Here is a 20659-nt window from a genome sequence, read left to right as displayed (position 1 = left end):
TCTAGGTCAAGTTCAAAACTGGGTCACATGAGCTCAAAAACTAGGTCACTATGTCAAATAATAGAAAAAACGACGTCATACCCAAAACTGGGTCATGTGGGAAGAGGTGAGCGATTCAGGACCATCATGGCCCTCTTGTTGATTTGATAAAAAGGCGGAATTTTGGACCATGTCTAAGGAATCTATTGATGGAACTTCATGAAACTATACAATTGGAGATGCACGCTCAGTTTCATCAGGATCACTTCAGTAACTTTAGAGTTATTGCCCTTTAATTTTTTACAATCCATGAATTCGCACATAACAAAGTAATCCATTCATGGATCTTCATGAAAATTAATGCAAATATATATGTACCACTATACCATGGTGAATGGTCTTTCATCAGGATGTCTTTAGCAATTGCAGAGCAAATTTTTTAATTGTTTTAAAATTCATAAATGTATCTGGAAATCAAATATCTAAAACAGTCTATTTGGCAGGAAATATCAGTTCACTAAATTTGCTTGTTGATGCAGTATTACTATGGGCAGTTAATTAGACTTGTTAAGCACAGTCAGACCTGTTTAATATTAAAACCATACCAGAAGGTGGCGTTTAGTTGCAGACAATCTTTATTGATATATTTGAATACTGTAAAACACTTTGATTTTGCATTAGGTTGCTTTGCTCTGATTGTCCCTATACTTTTATTTGCAAAATGTTGAATCTGGAACGTTTTGAAAAGTGTACCCGAAACTGCATTTTGGATACACTAGGTGTATACCGAGATTGGACTTGTAAGATTTTTTTATGGAAAATTTTAATCTGAAAGTGGATGAAGCTCACTGGTAATAAGTGTTTGACAGTATACTTCAAAATTAATTTTTATGTTGAATGATCTTAAGCACAGGTTCGTATGTTTTATTAACCCTTACCCTGCTAAATTTGTATAATGAACTTGTCTGTCTTTCAATTTGGACAGTACTGTTATCTGTAAAAAGGGGTTCATACCAAAAAGATACTGACTGAATAGCGAACAGTGCAGATCTTGATCAGACTGCACAGATGTGCAGGCTGAGCATGATCTGCATTGGTTGCAAAGGCAGGTTCAATCGTGTCTAACATGATAAGGGTTCAGTCCCACATCTTAAATGGAAGTTTAATGAATGTACTAACATTAATGGTTTGTTTAATTGTCCAAATCATTTAAGTCTTTATATTTTTCAATTTTTCTTCTCTTTTTCTCTTATTTCTAAATAGCCTTAAATCTAAAGTAATATTCAATATGTAAACACAGATGACATGATGTCAGAGATAAAGCCGTGTAAGTATTATGATCACAGAGTCAGTAAAAACTGTTGTAGATGTGGATTTGAGTTCTTTTAACTAATTTTGGCTGTAAGAAATCAGCTGCTAGATGCCAAAAAACAGAAAGCTATCTGGAATTTTGATTTTTGTGGGTTTCCTTCTCCACCTGATTTCCTGTGGTCAGTAGATGACCCTATTGTGTTGGGGATCAATAGGTCAACGGTCAAGGTGACAGTTGCCTTGATACTGATTGGTATTTCCACTCAATAACTAAAGAAAACTTTAGCCCACAGTTGTCTGGCTGCATAGGATAATAGAATGTGATCAGTAGATGACTCATGTTGTTTTACAGGTCAGTAGGTCAAAGGGCAAGGCCACAGTGACCTTTATACTGAAAAAGGTTAACTCTCAAAGATCATAGAATACTTAACCCTTAGCCTGCTGGCGGCAGATGATTCTGCCTTTGCGACCAGTGCAGACCAAGATGATGGTCTGCACTGTTCGCTATTCAGTCAGTAAATTTTCAGTGAAAACCCCTTTGAGTAATAAGTGGTACTGTCCAAACTGAAAGATGGACCAGTCCATTATAGAAATTTAGCAGGTTAAGGGTTAAGTTGTCAATTTTCATAGGGTACTTGCTGTAGCTTGAAGATTACACGCAGACACTTTGGGTCAGGACTTCCAACCCCTTCCTCTGCCCCTGCCAACTGTTAGCCAATATTTTTTAGCTCAAAATGCATTATTACCATTGGTCAGATTCAAGCAACCAATCAAATGGTCTAATTTTGAGACTGGAGATAGTTTAATTACCAACAGAAGAAGCAGCTTTTGATTTTGAAATCCCTTTCATTGCCTGAAACTAGTTTGTTTGAGGTTTTGGAGTTTAGATAAAGCTTTTTGCTTAACAGTAAACTGTTGTAGAATGGGCAACACAACTTAAACCAATATTCATAAGTAGTTCCCCTCCCCCAATGCTACAAGCACATAATAACATTTGTTAAAATTTGAAATCCTAACATCTTTCACTTGTGTGAGAGTTTGACAAGACCTACTGTTTGTTGTTTGAATTTAGGGTGATGATGCAGTGTTGAAATTAATATACTTTTATTATTACCTTACCTGACCTACTGTTTATAATTTGATAATTTATAACATATTTTTATCAGCATTTCTAGCCTCACAATCCTGGGAGACTTCCCTTATCCTGATTCAGAACGTCTGTCTTTAGGCAATCAAAAAATACCAATAAAAGTAGGGGGTTGGCTATAGTGCAATGAAACCATGGTCATGTGACTGAGACATGTGATGAAAATACTAATATTGCATAGGTAGACTTCAGGAATTACCTAATTTCACTTTCATTTTACCAAACAGCTTCGACACAACTTATGAAGCATATAACAGCTCATCCACAGACATTCCTCTGGCACGAAAATGGCTTTTACTAGGCAGGAAAATTGCTACATATATTGATATGGACTACATTCCAGTGGACCATGGAGGCATATCCGGCAAATTACTACCTTCATGTCTATAAGAAATGTCAAAGTTTTCACAATCATTCTGTCGCAGTCAATTATTATACATGAGACAATTGTCAATAATTTTGCCAACTTTAAATTTGAAAGAATGACTACTGTCGGAATAATGCCCCATTAGGATAGGCCGTCCATACCTGCAAAAAATGGGTCAGATGCATAGAATATGCCAACTTCTTGTTAAATTAAGTATCATGTGGCCTTACTTTTCTTATAATATTGAGCCGTGCCATGAGAAAATCAGCATAGTGGCTTTGCGACCAGCGTGGATCCAGACCAGCCTGCGCATCCGCGCAGTCTGGTCAGGATCCATGCTGTTCGCTGTCAAAGCCTATTGCATGTAGAGAAACTGTTAGCGAACAGCATGGATCCTGACCAGACTGCGCGGATGCGCAGGCTGGTCTGGATCCATGCTGGTCGCAAAGCCACTATGTTGGTTTTCTCATGGCGCGGCTCATATGTTTATCATTCCTTTGCAAGAATCAGCTTTTACCAAACCTTTTTATACAACCATTCAGTTTAAAAAATATTAAATATTCATAAATTATTTTTTGTATCTATTGAAACTTGATGAACTGCTGGTTTGTCAACAAGTACATGTTTATTGGGAAATGCATTCATATATACAATCAAACTTCGTTAACTCGAACTCGGATAATTCGTACACCAGCCTTCTTTTGAACTCGTCGTCAGGTCCCAGAAAAATCCCTGTATAGCGATAACTTAAACAACCAATCACTCGAACAAATTTTGCTGGTGCCATCGAGTTCAAGTTAACGGAGTTCACCTGTAATTATAATATTCAATATTTCACTGTAAAGATGACCTTTCATGTTATTGCATGTTTTTCTTTTAGCTTTTATTCTGCACAAGAAAAAAAATGAAATTTTATGAATGTGTTTTAATCTTGCACCCTTGTTAGTATACTATGTAGTAATTTAAAAAAGAAAGTGGAATTTCTGGTCATATTATGCTTTTTAAGATGTCTTATAAAATATGATTATTTAGCTGTTTTAAGATTTACCTTGTCTTCTTCAGATACTTTGCCTGATCAGGCTAAAATTTCATGAAATTTCATCATTCTAATACAAAATGTACACACAAATTGCCTTGTAGGACTAGGTTAGCTATGAAACTTTCATAAAGTAATTCATTATTTTCATATGAGTAAAGGTACCCCATCCAAAAATATTCTTAGAAGTCTGTGATGCATTTAAAAATAAGTAAAAAGGCTTGGTCTGTGCTTTTGTTTTCTAAAAATGTTAAGTGTTCTTCATTGTAGCAGTTTCAATTCCTTTTGGATCATTGCCTGATAAGACACCCTGGGGACACAATGAAAAAAATGAATTTGGAAACCAGTCTCTAGATGCAGCCTAGTAATTGGTCTATTCAAATTTGTGCTCAGCAACAACCAATCAGCTGCTTTTGTTGTTAGACTGGTCTTCAAACTCAGTTTCATAACCTCGGGGCCAATACAGGTATTTTCCATGGAAGCTGATTTTTAAATCCATTTGCTTTAAGTTTTATTTTGATATTGCTGAATCAGAAGGTCTTAATTTGAGTTATTTTTTCAGACCTGAGAAGTACTGGTGGACTTGTAACAAGATCGAGTATCGATTGTGGTGCTAGCCTTGCAATCTGTCCCCGACCAGTGGATGTGTTCATAAGTTACAGAAGATCTACTGGATCTCAGCTAGCTAGGTTTCTTTAACTTTGACTTAATCAAGCTTAAGATCAGGCCTTGTGATTAGATCTAATATACAGTGAAACACTGGGGAGGGGGAGGGCCTCAGTGTCCAAGTGATTAAAGTCGCTGGCTTCAAATCACTTGCCCCTCACTGATGTGGGTTCGAGCCTCATTTGAGGAGTTGAATTATTCCTGTAAGGAAGCCATCCAGCTGGCTTACAAAAGGTCAATGGTTCTGCCCAGGTGCCCACCTGTGATGAAATAATACATGGAGGGGCACCTGGGGTCTTCTTCCACCATGGACAGCTGGAAAGTTGCCATATGACTTATAATTGTGTCGGTGTGAAGTTAAACCTAACAAAAACAAAAAAATAAAACAGTGACCCCTTGAAGTTGCAAAGCAATGGGCAAAATGCTTCAGTTATGCAGGGTATCAGGCAGTCAAAACCAGAATATATGGACATTGGCTGTGACCTAATGAATTGCTTGAGTCAGTGCAGGTGCTTGAGCCATCAATGATTTACCCTGCTAAATTTCTATAATGAACTTGTCCATCTTTCAATTTAGACAGTACCATTAACTGTTAAAAGGGGTGCATACAAAAAGGTACTGACTGAATGGCAAACAGTGCAGATCATGATCAGACTGCATGGATGTGCAGGCTGATCATGATCTACACGGGTGACAAAGGCAGAATCAATCGTGTCCAGCATGATAAGGTTAAGTGGTCAGAGTTCCACTGTAAATTGAAGTGCAGACTAGACTTGCCATTTGTCCTCTACCAGTAGATGTACTGGTATGTTACAGAAAATGTACAGGGTCACAGCTGGCTGGGTTAATGTTACTATGAGCAAATCTAGTTAAGATGTGGCGTTGAAACCAGATCAGATATAGATTATGGTGCTGACCTTGATATTTGAGCTACTCATAACTTATAGAAGATCTACAGGATTAAAGCTAGCCAGGTTTGTTTGACTCAAAGTTAAGCAAGGTTCATGTTGTGATATTAAGACCAATAGCTTTGTGACTAGATCAAGTATAGATTGTGGTGCTAGCCTGGCCATCTGTCCTTGACCTGCAGATGCATTCCTAAGATCTGCAGAGACACTAGGTGGATGTCTTATGGAAGGTCATTTTTTCTAAACATGTCCATCTATGATAAAGGGGCACTTTGGGTCTTCTGTCAGCTTGGAGAATTGCCTTGTCCTAAAATTATCAAAATATGACATAAAACCAAATAAAAAATAGTGATATTTATTTAGCTATTGCAAAGTAACAGTGTGAAATATTAATATTATATCAATGATATCTGTTTGCAGTTTGTTGAAGGTGCATCTACAGCTGCGAGGATTTTCAGTCTTCCTTGACATTGATCGACTGAGAGCAGGAAAGTTTGATGAAAATCTGCTCATGAATATCAAACTAGCCAAACACTTTCTACTCGTATTGACCACCAATGCCTTGGACAGATGCATCGGGGATATGGACAGACAGGATTGGGTACATAAGGTATGAATTCTTTGCATTTCTTTGTATACAGCCGAACTTGCCTTAAATGCCACCAGTGTTATGTAGCCACCTGCCTTAAGCAGACAGTCATCACACTTTCCAAGATGATTTTTTTGCTCTAATTTCAACTTGTCTGAAGCAGCCATCTTAAGTTTCATCCCTAAATCATTTATGATAAAGTTGAGTATAGAACTTGCACTACTGGTATCCGGCTGGGTAAATTCATTTTATCACCTAATTGCAGTCAAACAGCTACATGAGAGCCAAATACAGTAGAATTTCATTCTCTTTAACTTGGATTATTTGAACATACATGCACTTATGAACTGATCCTGGCAGAATACCTGTACGGCAGAATACCTAAAATATTATGATGTAATTTGTTCAATAGCTCAAACTACCGATAAATTTTGTCTGTCTCTTCTCACCTATAACCAGTGATAGATTCTTTTTTCTTGCCTTCTACAAATAATAGGAGAAATGAAATAAAATGAAAGACCTTGATCTTATAGAAGGGTACGAATTTACACATTCATTCATACATCACTTATAGCATGAGAGTCATCCTACACTAAGGGGTGTCAGACAAATTTTGCCAGTAGCAGTCTGACATGCATAATTAGGTATAATTCTAACCTCTTTTTTTTGTTAGGTTTAACATCACACTGATGCAATTATAGGTTATATGGCGACTCTCCAGATTTTGATGGTGCCCAGCGGACCCCTTTTTATTAGCTCGACTATTCGAAGAATAGGGGAGCTATCCTACTTGCCCCGGCGTCGGCGTGAGCGTGAGCGTCACACAAATGTTAAAGTTTGCGTACCACCCCAAATATTTTCAAAGTCCATTGAGATAGATATTGCTTTCATATTTTGCATACTTGTTTACCATCATGACTCCGGTCTGTAAAAAGGAGGAGGCAACTCTATCAAGCATTTTGACTGAATTATGGCCCCTTTTCGACTTAGAATAAATGTTAAAGTTTGCGTACCACCCCAGATATTTTCAAAATCTATCGAGATATTGCTTTCATATTTTGCATACTTATTTACCATCATGACCCCAGTCTGTAAAAAGGAGGAGGCAACTCTATCAAGCATTTTGACTGAATTATGGCCCCTTTTCGACTTAGAATAAATGTTAAAGTTTGCATACCACCCCAAATATTTTCAAAGTCCATTGAGATATTGCTTTCATATTTTGCATACTTGTTTACCATCATGACCCCAGTCTGTAAAAAGGAGGAGGCAACTCTATCAAGCATTTTGACTGAATTATGGCCCCTTTTCGACTTAGAATATGCTTATTGTAATGTTAAAGTTTTACTCATTGCTTATATTATACTGTCAAGCACTGAGAATAGTCGAGCGAGCTGTCCACTGACAGCTCTTGTTAGAACCACAGACCTTCCGTAAGGCAGCTGGATGATTTTCTCACATCACGAATTCAATACCCCAAGCAAGGCTTGAACCCACATTGGTGAGGGGCAAGTGATTTGTTGTCAGTTGGCACGGAGGCCCCGAATCCTTACCCCACCTCTAGAAACTATATTTAATGGGTAAAGGATATAACAAAAAATTAGTTTGTTAATGAAATGATTTACTCTTGTTAAATTTCTTTTTTTTTTTTTGAATCTGTTTGAAATGCTGTAAATTTTTGTAGGAGATAGTAACAGCATTGGAAAGCCAGTGTAACATTATACCGATCCTCGATAACTGTGATTGGCCAGAACCCGAGCAGCTGCCAGAAGATATGCGACCAGTCTGCTATTTTAACGGAATCAGGTATAGACTGGTTTTGTTATACTGTATGAATTTTTTGTTTCAGGACTGACTTTTGTCTACAGTTATTGATGTGATAGTGAACATGTTTAATAACTGAGTTGGGAAATTTTTTTTTTCTTTGGGTTTCATACATTATTTGTGGTCTGTGTATATATTTGTGTTTGTTTTAAAAATGACAACGTTTGTACATTGGAACAAATGGTTCATATTCTTGGCAAAACTGATTGGCCTCTTCATATCCATTGGAAGAATCAGCATCAAGCCATATGAAAAAGAACACTTGACCAAGAATTAACAACAAAAAAATATGGAAAGCTGCAATATGTCTGCGGCAATGGCATGTTTAGATATGTTATACTGGTATGAATTACATGATATTATAACTTTGTACTGGAAAATGGAAAATATATTGTTGTATGTCTTCTGTTTTGCTATTTGTCTGGTGTTTCGGAAATGCATGCCAATTAACAAACTGTTCTTCACCTTTGAAGTAACCTGCGCATTATGTGACTTGAAAAAAGCAAGGCTTTTGTTACTGTAGAGACACACACACTCGTGCAGAAATGAAAATGTGCTTTATATGTCTTGTGCATTGACTTGCTGTATTCTGCAAGAAATGTACCTTAATTAGAAACATATTTACTCTTTTAAGTGCTGATATGATGCATTAGTGTTTAAAATTTTAAAATTGAACAGTATCTTTCTTTTAAGTTTTTATCCAGAAGTTACCAGATTGTTGGTTCTTATGATTATGTGTAAGATACAAAATCCTTCAAGCTTCTCTCTTACATAGATATCAGTCTCTGTGATTTGAACATCTTTATAATTTTATTACAGTAACATTTTGTTCGAATGAAATTTTTTATATTCCAAGTTTGAGGTGCTGAATTGTTTTATTGAGTGCACAGTCTTGTAGTTTTTCTTCCATTGAATGCAGTACAGTATACTTTATGTTAGTGATAACTTTGTTTTTATCCACTTCCTAGATGGGTGCATGAGTATCAGGATGCCTGTATTAACAAAGTAGAGAGTTTTCTACGCGGTGAACTTAAATCGTTACCTGATAAAATGTGTCATACCAAGGCATTGAAGAAGTCGGCATCGGGTGTATCGGGCACATCGTCTCGGGGCTCAAAGGGCAACTTGACCCCACAAAACAGTTTTGAGCTTCCGAAACCGAAAGATTGGACAATTGAGGACACGCCCATCATTGGTTCATTGGTGCGGTACCTTGAGTAAATTGTAGACGTGATCTAATCAGCGTATTTTTGTATGTGACTAAGATTTTACGTAGAATAACGCTGTACTGCAAGAATGAACTATCTGCAGTATTTACTTCAGATAGGGAGTTTTTACAGTACAATTCCACCAGTAGAAAGCTTACCTCTCCCACTTATTACCTCCCTTTCCATATTTTTTTTTCCCATTTTAACTTATCATTTGTTCACCAGTGTACGCATTAAAACTTAACTTATATACTGTAAATGTACTTATATGAAAGCTTAAAATTAAATTGACATTTTTCATTTTTATATAATTTAGCACTATACATGCTGTAATTCTTTTGCGTGCATTTTATGGGGATATTTAATATCAACAGCAATTTAATGTGTAAAGAAGCTAAACATGACTGCATAGTCAAGTGGATAATAATAACATGCAAATGTAAGTAGATTTACAGTATACACTTAGAAACTATGGTTGGAGGTTCTATGGACCATGGCTGGCCCGGATCCAAGGAATATTTGAATGGGTGGGATGGGGGGGGATAAAGGGGACACCATTGTTTTTAGCATGAATGCGTCACCAGTGAGGCACCTAGTGCTGGGGTAGGTAAATGAGGGGGCCTTCTGCTTGTGTTAGGAGGTCAGGTTGTGTTCCCCTAAAAATTTTGAAACATAAGTATAAAATCAGAAATGGCCTCTTGTGCTTTTTTGTATAAATTTTGAAGTGCATTTGCAGTCAGGAGGTCTATCCCTGGAAAATGTTTAACTGTAGATACGAAATGATGGCCTCTGCTGCATTTTTGGGTCTAAATTTTGAGAAAATATTAATCTTTTGCCAAAATATTTTGTTGCAATTTTAATAGTATAGGTCACTTCATAGTCAACTGGGGTAGGAGATCCGGGCCTGCATGGACCAGTAGTTTGACTATTGACTGGCAAGCCATTCAGGAAGTGTTATTATTACATGACATCAGAAATAAATATTCATATTTTTTACTTCAAGTTTTTACTTTATCTCAGCTAAATTAGTGTTGAACTATAGACCAGTCAATAGCATAAGCTGTGAACTGGTGGTTTTATATTAGGAGTCATGTAATAGTTTTGGCTATTCACTCCAGGATTTTCCAGACCAACTTTGTGTTGTAATGCTGTTGATTTTGTCAAGGTTTCATTTTGCTGTTGAAACTTGAAAAGATGAAACCAAGGCACAGAATATAATGCTACAGAATTATTGAGTCAGATCTGGAGCACCTGACAGAAAATTTTCAAAATTGCAGTTTTGGCGAATATGTCTTTTTCCATCAGTAAAAGCCTGGACTTTGTCATTTGAAACCTACCGCATTGGTGTGACTTAAGTCTTAATTAAACAATTCACTGAAGAATGTTTGAGAAAACAATATTTTTAACTCTTTTCTTATTGATCTCAGGGTTGTGAGTTTGAGCCCTGGGCAAAGCGTATGTTCTCCGTTTGACGATTTGATAAAAGACATTGTGTCTGAAATCATTCGCCCTCCACCTCTGATTCATGTGGGGAAGTTGGCAGTTACTTGTGGAGAACAGGTTTGTACTGGTACAGAACTGGTACAGAATCCAGGAACACTGGTTAGGTTAAATGCTCGCTGTTACATAACTGAAATACTGTTATAAAAGCAGTGTTAAATGCAAAGAAACAAACAAACTTTTCCTATTTGATCAAAATTCATTGCAGTTTTATCAAAATGGTTTGTATGTTTGAGAAGAATGTTGTTTGCTAATGTACGATGAACTTGATTTGCTTAATACGTTGCATTAACCTTCTAACATTGTTCTCATAGTTGCTTTCACTTAATTCACTAACCATTTAATTGTTAATGGGAATCTGTGGCATGCTTTATTTGAACGCTTTTTATTGACAGTTTTGTTTGGCTATTATGGCCATTTCACATATACACCAAACTGAAAATAATTAGAGTGCATTATTATCAATTGACTGTTTCAAATATATGCCAAATTGTAAAGGAAAAGTAAAACAAAACCAAAACCGAAAAAGACACATATTTAAATTCTAATTGAGTTACCAACTTTGGTCCAAAGAAGCAAAAAAGGTCACATTTATCCACAAGTTGTGGATTTATGCATTTAATCCAGAGAATAAGATCAAAATTCTGATTAAATGAAAGCCCTAGCCATTCTTGAAAAAATATGGACAGGTTTGGACTTTGTGTTGATTCAGGGTGTATGTGAAATGGCTTTTAGCTTCCCTTTCACCTTTTTAGCTCACCTGTCACATAGTGACAAGGTGAGCTTTTGTGATCACGCAGCGTCCGTCGTCCGTCGTCCGTCCGTCCGTGCGTCCGTAAACTTTTGCTTGTGACCACTCTAGAGGTCACATTTTTGTGGGATCTTTATGAAAGTTGGTCTGAATGTTCATCTTGATGATATCTAGGTCATGTTCGAAATTGGGTCACGTGCCTTCAAAAACTAGGTCAGTAGGTCTAAAAATAGAAAAACCTTGTGACCTCTCTAGAGGCCATATATTTCAAAAGATCTTCATGAAAATTGGTCAGAACGTTCACCTTGATGATATCTAGGTCAAGTTCGAAACTGGGTCACGTGCCTTCAAAAACTAGGTCAGTAGGTCAAATAATAGAAAAACCTTGTGACCTCTCTAAAGGCCATATTTTTTATGGGATCTATATAAAAGTTGGTCTGAATGTTCATCTTGATGATATCTAGGTCAAGTTCGAAACTGGGTCAACTGCGGTCAAAAACTAGGTCAGTAGGTCTAAAAATAGAAAAACCTTGTGACCTCTCTAGAGGCCATATGTTTCATGAGATCTTCATGAAAATTGATCAGAATGTTCACCTTGATGATATCTAAGTCAAGTTCGAAAGTGGGTCACGTGCCATCAAAAACTAGGTCAGTAGGTCAAATAATAGAAAAACCTTGTGACCTCTCTAGAGGTCATATTTTTCATGGGATCTGTCTGAAAGTTGGTCTGAATGTTTATCTTGATGATATCTAGGTCAAGTTCGAAAGTGGGTCACGTACGACCAAAAACTAGGTCAGTAGGTCTAAAAATAGAAAAACCTTGTGACCTCTCTAGAGGCCATACTTGTGAATGGATCTTCAAAAAAATTGGTCAGAATGTTCATCTTGATGATATCTAGGTCAAGTTCGAAAGTAGGTCACGTGCCATCAAAAAGTAGGTCAGTAGGTCAAATAATGAAAAAACATTGTGACCTCTCTAGAGGTCATATTTTTCATGGGATATGTATGAAAGTTGGTCTGAATGTTTATCTTGATGATATATAGGTCAAGTTTGAAACTGGGTCAACTGCAATCAAAAACTAGGTCAGTAGGTCTTGAAAGAGAAAAACCTTGTGACCTCTCTAGAGGCCATACCCTTGAATGGATCTTTATGAAAATTGGTCAGAATGTTCACCTTGATGATATCTAGGTCAAGTTTGAAACTGGGTCACGTGCTATTAAAAACTAGGTCAGTAGGTCAAATAATATAAAAACCTTGTGACATCTCTAGAGGCCATACTTTTCATGGGATCTGTATGAAAGTTGGTCTGAATGTTCATCTTGATGATATCTAGGTCAAGTTTGAAACTGGGTCAACTGCGGTCAAAAACTAGGTCAGTAGGTCTAAAACTATTAAAATCTTTTGACCTCTCTAGAGGCCATATTTTTCAATGGATCTTCATGAAAATTGATCTGATGATATCTAGGTCAAGTTCGAAACTGGGTCACGTGCGGTGAAAAACTAGGCAAGTAGGTATAAAAATAGAAAAACCTTGTGACCTCTCTAGAGGCCATATTTTTCATGAGATCTTCATGAAAATTAGTGAGAATGTGCACCTTGATGATATCTAGGTAAAGTTCAAAACAGGGTCACGTACCTTCGAAAACTAGGTCAATAGGTCAAATAATAGAAAAACCTTGTGACCTCTCTAGAGACCATATTTTTCAATGGATCTTCATGAAAATTGGTCAGAATTTTTATCTTGATAATATCTAGGTCGTATTCAAAACTGGGTCACATGAGCTCAAAAACTAGGTCACTATGTCAAATAATAGAAAAAACAACGTCATACTCAAAACTGGGTCATGTGGGAAGAGGTGAGCGATTCAGGACCATCATGGTCCTCTTGTTTATTTCCCTCATTGTCCCTAAGTTTGGGTATAATGACTTACATTCATGCAGTGGTATATCATGATATTTTAGTCTGTACCATGGCACATGCCATGATTTATTTTCAGGTTTAAGTCTATAAAATTTTATCTTCTTTAAACAAGACTTTTAAATTAGTCTTTATTTTTAGATCACCTGAGCACGAAGAGCTTGGGGTGAGCTAATGTGGTCACTCACTGTCAATCCGTTGTCTGTTTGTTCATCCACACTTTTCTTCAGACAACATCCCCTATAAAAGCTGTGGTCAGAATTGCACCAAACTTGTTCAGTAGCATCCTGGCATGGTCCTCTATCAAGTTTGTTCAAATTTTCGACTTGGCCCCTTTTAGGGCCTGGCAGAGCTAAAAATAGAAAAATCTTTAAATAACTTCTTCTAATGAGCTGGATGGATTGTAATCAACCTAAATGGTCTGTAGCATCATTATAAGGTTCTCTTCCAATTTTATTCAAATGGGAGTGCTTGGCCCCTTTCAGGAGCTGCTAGAGCTAAATATTAGAATGCCATTAAATGTCTTCTTCTCATGAAATTCCTGATGGATCATCACCAGACTTGATCTGTAGCATTGTTATGCATAATATCTATATATAAAAATACCTTTAAATAACTTCTCTTGAACGGCTGGATGCATCTCAATTACACTTTGTCAAATTGTCTAAATGTGTTTTTCCAACAATTTTAAAGACCTAAGAGTTAACATATAGTGGCTGAACTATTTGTCATCTGTTAGACTAGTTCATGTTATCAACTTGCTTTGCTGCTAGAACTTTTGACACCTCTAGTATATTATGGTCCTAAGTCAAAGTTTCACACCAGGTCTAGCCTGTTTAAGCTCTGAAATTCAGGTGAGCCATCTAGGGCCATCATTGCTCCCTTGTTAAGTTCAGACAAAATGATATTTATATTTGTTTATTGATGTATTTCTTGAAAAACATTTCAAAATTACGTATTTCCTAACTTTGCAGATTATAATGATATCAGAATATAATTTATGCTGGTGCACATGATTTTTATAACAGTACATACATGTACCACAGTTTACAGTTAAAGCCCTGCTCCGCGGCTACTAGTATTAAAATTCTTTTGTGTGTATGCAACCCATGATTACAATAGGTAACAGTTAATGGCCACGTACAACACTTAAGTGATTTTCAGTGAACACCCCTACCAATAATAAATGGTACTGCCCAAATTGAATGATAGACCAGTCCATTTTAGAAATTTAACAGGGTAAAGGTTAATGATTTCACAATAAAACTTATCTAGTGTTTCAGATGATTACAAATAATAGATAGGTATAATCCCTGCACCATGAGAAAACCAACATAGTGCGTTTGCGACCAGCATGGATCCAGACCAGCCTGCGCATCTGTGCAGTCTGGTCAGGATCCATGCTGTTCACTTTCAAAGCCTTTTGCAATTAGAGAAACCGTAAGTTAACAGCATGGATCCTGACCAGACTGTGCAGATGTGCAGGATGGTCTGGATCCATGCTGGTTGCAAACGTACTATGTTGGTTTTCTCATGGCGCGGTTCAAGGTATTCCTGTTTTGTTTTGACAGGTGGATTCATGATTATCAGGATGCATGTATAGACAAACTGAACAAATTCATCTGCGGTCAAGCGCAAATAGCACCATCACAACCTTTGAGCTTACCGGGCCCAGAACCAGTTCATGATAAACATGAGAAGAAAGAGGTGCGGGTATGCAGTTTGGCTTCAGAGAAAGCCACAAAGAAGGAGAAACACACTGACAAGGTTGAGTAATAAAGGGAGACAACTCCAAGCACATATTACCAAAAGTCATGTTGTGTGAAGGGAGATTACTCTATAAACATGTTACCAACATTATATGGGTTAAGGGAGATAACCTCATAGACATGTATGATCAACTTTTAATATTGTGTGAAGTGAACACTCTGTACACATATTATAAACATTTTTCATATATTGTGTAGAGGGATATCACTCCAAGCACATTTTATCAACTTTATTCGGTTTATAGTGTAAAGGGAGGTAACTATGCACACAGTAGCACGAGTATATGTATTGAATTATTTTCGAATTAATGCACAGATTGAGATTGAACTTTGTTGTAGAATTAAGATGGAATGACGACAGAAATTATTTCCTAAAATTATGTTTATTTAAATATATAGCATTGTAAAAATAATTGAAAATATTCTTTATTTCTGCTAATTTATATTACTATGGCAGGTTAAACTTTTGATATGTTTTGAATATTCAGTATACATCTGTGGAATGAATTGAAAATGACAGTAATTTAAAACAAAGTTCTATCATGAAATTGTGCATAATTATGTGATGTGTTCAGGCAATAAAAAACAGATATATTTGTTACATATATACACTGGTTTTAAATATATATAGATATCATGTACATTATGGTAGTTCATGCATGCATTTATTACATTTTAACTTGTAAAAGCTTCTCATTGTGGTAAAATATTTGAAAATGTTCATTTACACAGAAATCAATATGGAATGTATATATGACAAAGAAATGAAAAGCAGCACTGATTATCTGCCAAAACCCCTGTATAATGTACGTTTATGCTCATTGTTGGTCTGTCAGTTGGTATACCATTTGGTTTCCAATCAATACCTAGAGAATGTTTGGTCTCACAATGGTCAAACTAAATAAGATGATCGCTTTTGGTCAGTAGATGTCCCCCTTTTCTTTTGTGTGTGTGGGGGGAGCATGGGGGCATCGGGTCAGTATATCAAAGGTCAAGGCCACAGTGACATTGAGGTTTCTGCTCAACAATTAAAGAACATTTTATGCCACTGTAGTCAAACTTGATAGGGTGATTGCTTTCCGTCAGTAGATGTCTCCTTTTGTTCTTGGTGTCAGTATGTCAAAGGCCAAGGTCACAGTTGCCCCAAAAATGAAAGAGGGGGTTGGGGAGGGGCTTGTTTGTTTATCATTTCCAACATGTTTCAGAGTATGTATTCACCAGCCTTAAAAATCTGAGCCTTAGGCTTAGACTTTAAAAAGCTAAATCTTCATTTTACTCAATGTATCTTAAACAGAATTATGTATTAACGAAAATTTGCATGATCATGCATTCTGCAGCTATAGACAAGTCGGCAAAATTTCATTAATATTATAAATTTACACTCATTTAAGTTACAGAAAGTTTAATATTTGCTGTTTTTAAGTCTTCTGTACCATACATTAATACTCTAAAAATTACATATTCCATTAAATTTATATTAAGGACTTGTTTCACACAATAAAAGCTTTATACAAATTCTGTTACAAATTCATTTGTTTTATATCCATAGCGGTGCGCATACATGACATTTTATCAGAAAATTTTTATTGTTAAATTTGATGTTGAGAATGATATTTGTTAGTTTTATTGTACATAAAATATTTGAGCATTTAAATCACCCAAGATAGTCATATATTGTATATTTAAAATGCTACATGCTGCTAGATAGTATATTTTATAGGGCCATTGTGGAATTCATGTTCACTAACATTAAATTCGCTAACAATTTAAAAAGCCAGTTCTGTCCTTTTGAAGTATATTCCATGTATTTTAAATTACAGCATTTTTATATAAAACTGTTAAAATTCTGGTTATTATTTAAAGATACATTTAAAAATTAACAAATATAGCATTTATATGATATTGAACTACGTGAGGAAAAAATTGTTAACTATGGTCACCATTTTTGTTTGAGCTTTTTAATGCGTTATGATTTATATATATTTGAACAGGATGAAAGCACAAGAAGTGAGTTGGGAAAGGAAATGAGGCGACTCTGGCTTGATCAGTTGCATGCATAATATTAAGTGACAGTTTGCGATGTCTGTATGATTGTGTAAATTTTGTAAACCTTTTTGGTATTGTTTACCTGTTAAATAACATAGCTGGTAAGAGAACACAGCTTTTGGTACCAACCGGGAGCCGTAACCACATTTGGAGAATACCTGATTGAGCAGAAATTGCCAGTTGTCAGTACAAGTTAAATACCTTATGTTAAGGTGGTTCTGCACGTTTGTTAAACCAGAAGTAACAAAATAATGCTGTTTATCCACAAACTGTAGAATAAAGCCTGGGCTCTGCGTCCAGAAATGAAAAGCAGTTTATGAAAAAAAATGGCAACTTTGAATTTATTAAAATGGCAACTTTACTATCTTCTTAAAGATAAAATATGATATTAAAAAGTTTGACTTGTTAAAAAGTTCCAGATTGTGTTTATAGCAATGAGCCTGAAATGTGCGGATCACTGTAATCATAGGCAAATATCTCATTGAAAAACATGCAGACCTATACATTTTATTTCATCATATATAGTAAATCATATATGTATTATGACTGTGAGAAGTTTCATTAATATCTACATTGTAGAAAAATTTTTAAGCGCAAAAATGTTATCGAAATTTTGATTTACCCATAGACTATTATGAAAACTTGTAATAGGGTCAAATGTTTCAAATCAGGCTAACAAAAAGCCAAGCTGTTTTATTTGCAAAGTTTTCCAAGACTTAGTATGCTTTCTTAAGTTTTGAAATATCAGGGTTTATATAAATTTTACATTGTAGAAAATGTTTTTACTGGAACATGCAGAACTACCTTAATAAACTGGTCAGAGATACCAGCAATGAAGTAATGCACAAAGGAGCACCTGGTGTTTCCTCCATTATTTAAAGCTTGGAAAGTTGCCTTAATCGAGTCAGTGTGACTTAAGAATGACTGAACATTATTAGGTCTGCAGAAAAAAGATGTTGTTATTGTTGTTGGATCCTTATATTGTTTTTGAATAGTTTTCCAGTTCTGTCCCTACCTCATTACACAGTGATCAGCACTATATAGTTTTGGTCAGTAGTCCATTTCTCATTGGGGAGGAGACATGGCTGTAAATTACCCTCAGAATTATTTTTGTATGTTGTTAAAGGACAGTGAGAATGAGCTACTATTGGGTAAAAGTCACAATCAAATACTAACACTTTTGAAATATAGGGTTATATGGCACAAAAATAAACAAAGAAGTAAGTCACATTTGAATGTGAGACTTTTATGTGTTTGAGCAAACAACCAGAACAGATGTGCAAGTATATCCATAAGAACCAGTATGTGTAAATCTGGCTTCAGTTTTATAAACTTGAGTTTGTAGACCAGTCTAAGAATTCAAGCTTGCCATTGGTCAATGTCCAATTTGTACTCAGAAACAACCAATCAAATACCAGACTTTAGAGACTGGTCTACAAACTTATTTTAACCTTGGACCCAGATTGTCTGATATAACATTTATTGCACCGAGTTCTGTCCTCAAATATGCGTTTGTCATGTAAGCCAGTGTTTGAAAGTGTCGAGATAGTTTTAAATATTTCTTTCTAATTAAGAGCCAGTATGAAGATGATAACATTTATTTCATGTAATCAACTTGCACTAAAAGCTAAATTGTGTGGCTCTGACTTAAACAAACGACCAAACACACGGATGTGTTGAAAGATTAGAACTTTATGGAGTAATATATTGATGTATATTCTAACAATATGTTACTTCTAATACTACTTTTAGTTTTGATATGAATGGTATGTTGTTATGTTCATAGAATGACAACATAATTTTTACTATAAAAGGAAAGACTGAAGCCTTTGAAATTTGGTCACTTGCTTTGATTGAGTTTTTTGTCTACTTAAAGGCAAACCAAAGATTTAATAAAACCTTGCCTTCTTTAAATGTTAGTCATACTACAAAATTCTTTTGTGTGTATCACTTTAATAACATTTGAGCCGCACCATGAGAAAACCAACATGGTGCGTTTGCGACAAGCATGGATCCAGACCAGCCTGCGCATTCGCACAGTCTGGTCAGGATCCATACTGTTCGCTTTCAAAGCCTATTGCAACTAGAGAAACTGTTAGCGAACAGCATGGATCCTGACCAGACTGCACAGATGCGCAGGCTGGTCTGGATCCATGCTGGTCGCAAACGCACTATGTTGGTTTTCTCATGGCGCGGCTAATTTGTTTTTGTTAGTTTTTCATCTATATTAATGTATACCAGCTATGTTTAATCAGTGATTATTGCAAGTTATTTAAAATGATTGCAGTTCCTGAAAGTCATTTTCCTGCTGTATTTATTTGCTTTAGGTAGTCTGTCTATTATTATTTTTGTTGCCAAGCAACCTTTCTTTGTACACATGTTTCAGTTCTTGCTAAGCTATGTAAATAAAAAAATAATCAGTGCATGTGCATAATAAAAGGCCACAATTACTTTTCAGTTTAGCCACAATACATTAAGTTCATATTGCAAAGCCTTGTTTACTTTTTAGCTTAGCCATGGTATATTATGTTCATGTTGCAAAGACGTTATTCTTTTCAATTTAGTCACAATTTATTATGTTCATATTGGTAAAGCCTTGTTTACATTTCAGTTTAGTTAGAATATTATGATGTTCATACTGCAAAGCGTTGGTTACTTCTCAATTCATTTACAATATACATGTACTAGTATTATGTTCATATTGAAAAGCCTTGTTTATGTTTCAGTTTAGTTGAAATATTATTATGTTCATATTGGGAAGCCTGGTTTACTTTTCAGTTTAGCCACAAAATATTATGTTACAAAATATCATGTTTATATTGGGAAGCCTTTATTCTTTTCAGTTGAGATACAATTTATAAAGTTCATATTGCAAAGCCTTGATTACTTCTCATATTAGATGTAATAAGTTGATTACCTATGTTCATTTTGAAAAAAATCCTGCTTATATCTTTTCATTTAGCAACCATACATTATTTTCTGTTAATAAATAAGCAGATTTTATTATGTTCATATGCCTTAATAAATTCAATAAAGCCAGTTTTGGCTTTTTTGGCTTTTTAATTAGGTTTTCAGCCACTTTAATTGTGTACATGTAATTTTGTTTCTTATATATCCAGACATTCTATCTTATATATAACAGAGCTTACTTTAATTAGGGCTGTATTTGTAGTGTTTTGATTTGGATTTTTCTCAATTTTTTCAACAAAATTTCAGTTCTGTAATAGCTATCAGCTAACCTGACCAGTGTTCCTGGATTCTGTACCAGTACGGACTTGATCTCTGCAAGTACTTGCCAACTTCTCCACATGAATCAAAGGCAAAGGATGATTAATTTCTGAAACAGTGTCTTCTATCAAGTCATCACAGAGAACATAAGCCTCGTTCTGGGGTTGAACTCCTGATATCCTGATTTGTAGATCCCTGCTCTCCCTATTGAACTTTGCGGCAGATCTGCATGGCTACTGGTTTAAATTTACTCATAATAACTACAGTACAACCTCTGTAGAGCAACACTGTTTGAGAGATACAAATATTGACTGTTATGTAGAAGTTCTTGTTCTGGAGAGGTAAATTTGATATGTATATTTCAGATAAGGAAATTTCTGGATGAACTGTTGTTACATGATTTTTTGCTTA

General features: G+C 35.6%; 1 protein-coding gene across 6 annotated transcripts in view; it reads left to right on the top strand.

Moving 5' to 3' along the window:
* The window catches only part of LOC123533651 (NAD(+) hydrolase sarm1-like), a 79380-nt gene extending 59180 nt beyond the window's left edge, over nucleotides 1–20200 (top strand). For 4 of the 6 annotated variants that reach the window (XM_045315386.2, XM_045315391.2, XM_045315389.2 and 1 more), the window contains 5 exons: nucleotides 4403–4529; nucleotides 5835–6024; nucleotides 7688–7809; nucleotides 8796–9079; nucleotides 14777–14908. In XM_045315386.2, coding sequence (XP_045171321.2) covers nucleotides 4403–4529; nucleotides 5835–6024; nucleotides 7688–7809; nucleotides 8796–9048 — 692 coding nt within the window. In that variant the 3' untranslated portion in view covers nucleotides 9049–9079; nucleotides 14777–14908. Of the gene's footprint in view, nucleotides 1–4402; nucleotides 4530–5834; nucleotides 6025–7687; nucleotides 7810–8795; nucleotides 9080–14776 lie in introns of all 6 variants that reach the window. The other 2 variants (XM_045315387.2, XM_045315392.2) reach the window with 2 other exon arrangements.
* The last annotated feature ends 459 nt before the right edge of the window (nucleotides 20201–20659 follow it).

Source organism: Mercenaria mercenaria, chromosome 12 (assembly GCF_021730395.1).
Source record: "Mercenaria mercenaria strain notata chromosome 12, MADL_Memer_1, whole genome shotgun sequence".
Taxonomy (NCBI): domain Eukaryota; kingdom Metazoa; phylum Mollusca; class Bivalvia; order Venerida; family Veneridae; genus Mercenaria; species Mercenaria mercenaria.
Note: the sequence above shows the minus strand (reverse complement) of the source record. Positions and strands in the feature narration are given on the sequence as shown.